Here is a 7,651-nt window from a genome sequence, read left to right as displayed (position 1 = left end):
ATAGTCATGTCTAAAGAAAAATTATTTATTTATAATTATATATATAATTATAAATATTTAATTAATATATAATATTTAATTATAATATATATATATATAATTATAAATATTTTATTATAATAATATTTATAATAATACTCAATGATTATTTATAATTATATACAATATATATATGTAATAGTAATATTTAATGATAGTGATCGCCTTGGTTATCATGTTATGAATTATTGAATCATAGCGAAACGTCATTGAGTACTATTGCTATTGTGCGTTTTGCCATATTATTTAATTTTTATATTAAAAATAAAAATGATTATATAGTTTTTCTTGATCCTTTTTTTAGTAGAAAAGTTTGTTATATCCCATAGTGTGATTAGATTTTTTTCTATTATTCTCAGTTTTTGAAATAAATTAAAAAATCCAGTGAAAAGTTTTCGATATTTAAAAAATTTTTTTTAAATCATTATATTAAACATATTTGAGAGAAAATTCAAAATAATTTCATAAGAGCAACTGAATAATAAAAACACAAAATATGTCTAAAGTTGAAAAATTGTAATTATTTTTAAAATTGATTTTTTCAAAAATTATATAGATATATAATATATAGATTCTAAGAAAATGATAAAAAATGATAAAAAAGATAGCAAATTGATAGATTTGGCAAATATAAAGAATATTTCTAAAAATATGTAAGTAGTTTATTGTATTTTGATTGATTTCTTATTTTCGTGAAAATAATTGTATTTATAAATTTTTAATTCAAAAACAATTTGTTTGTTCTTATCATATTTATATGATTATAAATATAAGAGTTCTATAAATAAATTAACATATGGAAAATTAGTTTCTGATTAAAGCACTAAATTTATTAAATTTTTTTTATATATTTTTATAAATTTTTATGTTCAAAATCTGAATGACTTTAATTATTGAAATTTAACGGTTAAAAATTAAAATTATTTATGTATGAATTTTTATATTTCTAGAGATTTTAGTTACATAAGATTATGCCAAATATTTATCCAATTAAAAGTACCAATAAACGCCAGAATTAAATTGATTTTTGATTGATTTTAAAGAATCATTCAAATCATATTATTTAATTATTTTCAATTGAATCAATTCAATTGTAATATGATGTAGAAAGAGAAAGAAAAAAGAGAGATCAGGAATTAAATTCTAATTTAAATCTAATTCAAAATTTAAATCTAAATGATTAGACGCAAGAAATAGGATATTATGATGTATTGTTTATATAATATATTTTTATATAGTTTATGTAAATATTTATGATAATATACTTTAAATAACAAATAATGATATATTATAATAATTATACATAAAATTCTTCAAATAAAAGATAACTTGAATTTGATGCGGGATGATATTTCCATCTTTCAAATGAAAGATAGAATGAAAATCTAATATGGCGTCATATAATTTATAAATATTCCTATATAAATTCCAAATTTTATAATAAATAATATTTGAATAATATGTAAATAATATTTGAATCATTGAATTTTAGTTTATATAAAAATTATCAAAACGATTAAATTTTATTTTAAAATTTATTAATTTTTTTAGATCTTTTAATAATTTTTAATGAATAGAATTCAAAACTATTGAATTTAAAATCCATTTCAAAAACTATTTATTGTATATAATATTTAACAGATTATTTAATTATATAATAATTGATTTTTATCCACAATACATCCAATGAGCGTAGTTATACTGCTGCATATTTGACGATTATTTACAATGTAAATATGAATCAAATTTGATTACAAATATATATGATACAATTACAATTTTTTATTTGAATCAATTTAATATTGGAATAAAAATAATTTATTAAATTTATAATTATTTTTGAATCGTTATGGAGGAAGAATCTATTTTCAATTCAATTGCTATTTGAAGATAATGAAATTGCTTTTATAAATTAAATAAGTTACTTTTATCAGTTATTTTAAAGATGAACCTCAATCGTTGTCACCTATATATAGATAATGACTTCTTATTGAACAAACTGTGGATATAAACCAATATGGCATCCTAGTAACTGATCAAATAAAAACTTAAAACTTAAAAAACACTAATTTCACATACGAAATCATTTTTGAACCAGAACTTAAAATTAATATTTTTGAATTCTATTTGTCAAAAACTATTAGAAAGTATAAAAAGAAGTTAATAATTTCTAATTTTATAAAATAAAGTTTTATCAATTCAATATAAAAAAACAATATAATATATCAATATGATATATCTAACTTATATTTATTTGCTAGTAATAAAGTATCATTTCCTAGTAATTTATATGATCAAAGTTGTTGATCTTGAAATATGTTATGATAATAGGAATATTGTGATTATAAACATATGTTAATATGTTTATGATTGTATTCTATAAGTAAATACGATTATAAATGTCAAATCCAATATTAACATTAATTTTAAAGAAATTTTTTATTATTTATTTATTTTTGCTAATTCATTTAATTTAAATTTGAAAAAATCAAAAATGAGCGAAGAAATGACAAGTAATGTATTTTAATATAATATATTTATATAATTTATTAATACAGTTAGTAATATATTTATATAATTTTCTATTATAAATTTTTTATATTATATTTTTTATATTTATATTATTATCAATCTAATAATATGTATTATGAAGAAATAAATTTATATTATATTAATAGAAAATACTTGAATGTTCTTACATAATTTTATTTTGTAGATAAAAATCTTTCTTTACAAAAAGTTTTATTACCTGGTCATGATCCTGGTTGGAATGATCCTCCGAAATGGGCATATTCTATGGCACAAAGTTCTATAACTCCTACTAAACGAATGTTAAATAAAAGGGTAGCATTTCCTATGACATCTATACAAGCTAAAGATAAAGAATCTTCTTTAAACAAACCATTAAATATGCCACCACCAATACAATCTGCAATTAATTTAACAACAGCATCACATCCTCCATTGTTATGTCCTTCAAACAAAAATAATTTGAAAGGAAAAATGAATGAAATAAATATTAATAAAGAGGAGACATTAAATAATGTCTTGACAAATTTAGAAGCTGTAATTAATGAACATATATCTGAAAAAAATAGTGCTGAAGAAGTAAAGAAGAAATTAGATATATTAAAAACTGCATGGCTTGAAGATAAACTAAACAATGTGATATATAAGAATATTTTAGATTTATCTACAGGTTAGTAAAATAAATTAGTAAGTATTATTATTAATATTATATAATATTGTAATTATATTTGAAAATAGAAAAATAATAAAAAATATTTTCAGCTTTACGAGAAGGGAATATTGAAAAAGCTGATGAAATACATATTGCATTAATGATGTATCATGCTAATCTATGTAATACATGGATACCTGGAATTAGACATATTATTTTAGGACTAAAAACCAAAATGAAAAGCTCAAATATTACATATTCTCAAAGTTCAAAATCAAATTTATTATTAATTGAAAGAAACGAATAAGTAGAATTTTTTCAGGAATAACATTTTTATGTATAATGAACATTATTTCTTTGTTTATATAATTTTATATATTAATTAATCTTATTAAAAAAATAGTAAAGAAAACTACGAATATTATCAATATAACAAATTTTATTATAATTGTACAATAAAACTAATTAAATCAATTTCATATAATGTTTATTATATTTTTGACGATTATCAATAACAGAAGTTTATTATAATAATGTTATAAACATGTTATAATATAAACATAATGCATTTTATAATATTTGATATTCAAATAGTAAAAAATTAATTATACATATATATGTATGTTCAATGAAACTAAAAATGTGAATATCATTATTATATATTTCATTAAAATATGTAATTAAATTATAGTATAATTTTTCATGCTAAATTTGATTTAATTTTATATATATATATATATTTTTCTGAATATTTAGCACTTTTACATAGCATAAATTTAATAAAAACTGTTGATTAGCAAAATCTGTAAATTAAAACATTTGTCAATTTTATTTATATATATATATATATATATATATATATGAGGTGTTGACATATTTGAAACATTTTTCGAGGATCGATTCTAGAAATAAAAACAAATATAAAAGTTAATATATGTATATACAAAAATATCAGCTAATGCCATTAATGAAGTTATAAGTAATTTAAGTTTTTGTTACAAGCTAAGACAGAGATAAAATAAAATAATTTTATCTCTGTTAGTTATACTATCTCCATTCATTTTATTTTTGCTTCTCTATATCGAATGTAATAAACTTAAATTGCGTATATATTATTTGCGTAATAAAAAAAAATCTCAATATTTTTATATATCTATGTTTATTTCTATGTTATATTATTAATTTCTCAACCGATCTTCTAAAATTCTATTTGATGAATAGTATATGTATTAACATCTTATAATTTTAATATAATGATTATAAACCATTTTGTTACGCGCGCGTTTAAATGTAAATGTAAGCAGAAATAAATTATAATGCTACTTAAAATCGATATTATTTTATAATCATAAATATTTAATATTATCAACACATCTACATATAAAAAATTATATAAATCTTAATTATTGAATATATTAGTAAATTAATAATGATTCATAATTGGAATGGTTCATTGAATTCATCATTTAACGATATCAAATAAAATAATCAAAAATCAGTTGTGTGTTCAAAAAAATTAAATGTTTTCTTAAATATGATAAATGAAAATCTTAGAATTAGAATTTAGAAACTTTAGAAATTTAATTGGAATCAATTAGAATCGTTTTATTATACATTACACATAATATATGATTTTAAAAGAAAAAATTAAAACATTTTTGAAGGATTATTTTGTGAATACGAATTATTTAATACTCATATTAATTATGTAACATTTTTATTGAATCATGATATGCATGATTAATGCTCTAGTTTATCGAATGTTGCGAATGTTTTCAACGTTTATACATATTCTTTATCGTATAAAAAGCAATTTTATTATAATAAATAAGAGAAATGATTGTATGAAAAAAATGATGTTTTATATATAAATGAATGCAATTATTTGAAATCCGTGAATATATCGAAGCAAGTTAATTGATTATATTTATCTCAATCAATTAAATGAATATTATTAAAAAGAAATATCTATCAAAAGTTTCATGAACATAATTAATATTTTATTAATCATGATTTAGTCTTTTTTCATTGCAAAATTAATTTGATCGAACTATCATTATCATACATTATTTGAAATTATATTTTTCATTATTTTCATTCAATGATCAATAAATGTATATAATGTACATAAAAAAAAAAGTACATTGACACGTATATATAGGACAAAAAATATCCTTAATATTTTTATATCACATGTACGAATGATCAATAGAATTGTTAAAAAATATACGTACATATTTTTAATTCATCTATGTATGAAAAACATTAAAATAATTTTTTTTCATTGCATCTCATTTTATTTGCTTACGATTGGTACACGGATACGAAAAATGATCAAGTCTTCTTTTATCATAAAAGTTTCTTGTATTTCTCATTTCTCTCTTATGTATATTCACAAAGGACAATTACATCTTATTTAATAACATATTCTTCGTCTAAATGTACTCTTATGTCGATAATAGTCATCGATAGCAATGATCAATTTAAATTACTCTATCACTTATCGTTTATAAATCGCTACTAAACTCTAAGCATACGGTATGTGTACGTGTTTGTACGTGTGTACTTGTATGTATCTGTGTGTTTTATGTATTTTTTTTCTTATTTGTAAGTGTGCGTGTTGTGTATATGTGTACATGATTTTTCATCGCTCAAAAGCACACCCGCGTTTTCGTTTCTTTTTTTTATTTTATTTCTTAATTAATCCACGTTGATTTTATTGTTTCCGCATTTCAGTCGATTACTCGAAATTGAAACACACACCGATCGATGCTTGGCATTTTATCATTTGTCACACTTCTCTTTTTGTTGTCGCCTCTAAACGTAATAACGAGAACTAAAAAACATGGAATAAAAAAAAGAACAATAAAAATAATATAATATAATATAATAATAATAATAATATTAATAATAATAGTAATAATAAGTTACATCATCATTCACGATACGTACATATATGACATAAAACGAAGATCACTCTTCGAAGTTAATTAATTTTTTTTGTTTCTTTTTTTTGCGAACTTTCACATTTTATTCGCTCGCTGTTGATTGATTTTATTACTTTTCTTTTTTTTTTTTAAATAATTTTTGAAATCGCGAATGAAATTTTTTTCCATTTCATTCATCATTGCTTCCCTATTCCTTTCGCTCGTTCGGCTTTTTTGGCGCGATTAAAATTGGCGAAAGGCAGTAAAACGCTTTACAAGAGTAAATATATATATATATATATATTTAATATAATATTTAATATATATTTATTATATATATATGTGTACATATATATATATTATACATATATATATATTATATATATATATTTATTATAAAACTTACATCTTAAACTTATGACCATCTATTTTTATTAAATCATCAATATATTTTTTCTTCCATTCATCATTTTCTTTTTTTTTTATTTCATTTAACCTCGCATAAATAAATATTCATAAATACATTTTTTGGGAATCGACGCATGTGGTTTTCTCAATGAATCATTTCGAGCCTCTCTCATCTTCTCTTCCTGTTTTTTCATTATCATTTTTTTTGTCTTTTTGCAATAATTGATTTTTTTTATTTTATGTGCTTTCGAAACATTATAATTATAATTGAGAAAGAGAGAAAGAGAAAGAGAGATAATGTTTCTCATTATAAATTAGATATAAGCGACTGTGAGTAAAGTTCAACTCGATTTTAGATGAAACAATAAGAGAAAAAAAAAAATTAATTTTTATTTTTTTTATATAATTTTTGTTGTAATTTTATTCATTATAATTTTTTATTCATTTGAGTTTTTTTATTTATTGATTAACCATTATTGTTTTGAGAAAAGATCCATTGAGATAATCTTCTGATCTGTGTCGAGACCCGAATTTCGATTTAAAATTCTTTTTCTTTTTCTTTTCTGGGTTCATTATCCAAAAATATATATACACATATGTAATGGGTGTATACGTAGTGCTATGCCCTATTCGGGGGACCCAGAGGATATCCTTTTGATATTAAAGTGCAAAAATTGTGAGCGATGATTTTTTTTTATTATTTTTGCTTTTCAATTGAATTCTTTCGATTTTATTTATTTCTTTTTTTTAATAATGTCAAACAATCTATATGCAAGAACTCATATACATTTGTTTATACATGTATATATAAGATAAATATAAATACGCAATGGATATCTCACGATTTTCGCACTTTAAGTATAATATGCTTATTACACTCTATCATTTTATTGATTTTTTTTCTTTTCATTCGCCTTCCTTTCATTCTCTGTCTAACTGCGCATTACAAAGTATTATTTATCGTTTAATTTATCGTTACTTTAATTCATTTTATTTTTTATTTTATTTTATCAATTCTTATCAATCAATTATCTATTGTATTCTGGCTTCATAAGGCGGACATGTGGTTTTATTAGATTTTTATTCTTATTTTTTG

At 20.2% G+C, this 7,651-nt stretch overlaps 1 protein-coding gene across 2 annotated transcripts; it reads left to right on the top strand.

Annotated features, from left to right (window-relative positions):
* Window positions 1-2,354: 2,354 nt before the first annotated feature.
* On the top strand, window positions 2,355-3,691 carry LOC102681056 (steroid receptor RNA activator 1-like). 2 transcript variants are annotated; one of them, XM_006608914.2, is made up of 3 exons: window positions 2,355-2,552; window positions 2,756-3,238; window positions 3,331-3,691. In XM_006608914.2, the coding sequence occupies exons 1-3, from the start codon at window positions 2,534-2,536 to the stop codon at window positions 3,525-3,527; spliced, it is 699 nt and encodes a 232-aa protein (XP_006608977.1). In that variant the 5' UTR covers window positions 2,355-2,533; the 3' UTR covers window positions 3,528-3,691. The 2 variants fall into 2 exon arrangements, with proteins under 2 accessions (XP_006608977.1, XP_006608978.1); XM_006608915.2 differs by having other exon boundaries at window positions 2,404-2,422.
* Window positions 3,692-7,651: the final 3,960 nt, after the last annotated feature.

The sequence above is a fragment of the Apis dorsata genome, unplaced genomic scaffold (assembly GCF_000469605.1).
Source record: "Apis dorsata unplaced genomic scaffold, Apis dorsata 1.3 scaffold_50, whole genome shotgun sequence".
Lineage (NCBI taxonomy): Eukaryota > Metazoa > Arthropoda > Insecta > Hymenoptera > Apidae > Apis > Apis dorsata.
This window is presented reverse-complemented; position numbering and strand designations above follow the sequence as displayed.

Coding starts and splice junctions, on each gene's coding strand:
- LOC102681056 (XM_006608914.2), top strand. Junction 3,239..3,330: donor TATTTTAGATTTATCTACAG/GTTAGTAAAATA, acceptor AAATATTTTCAG/CTTTACGAGAAGGGAATATT.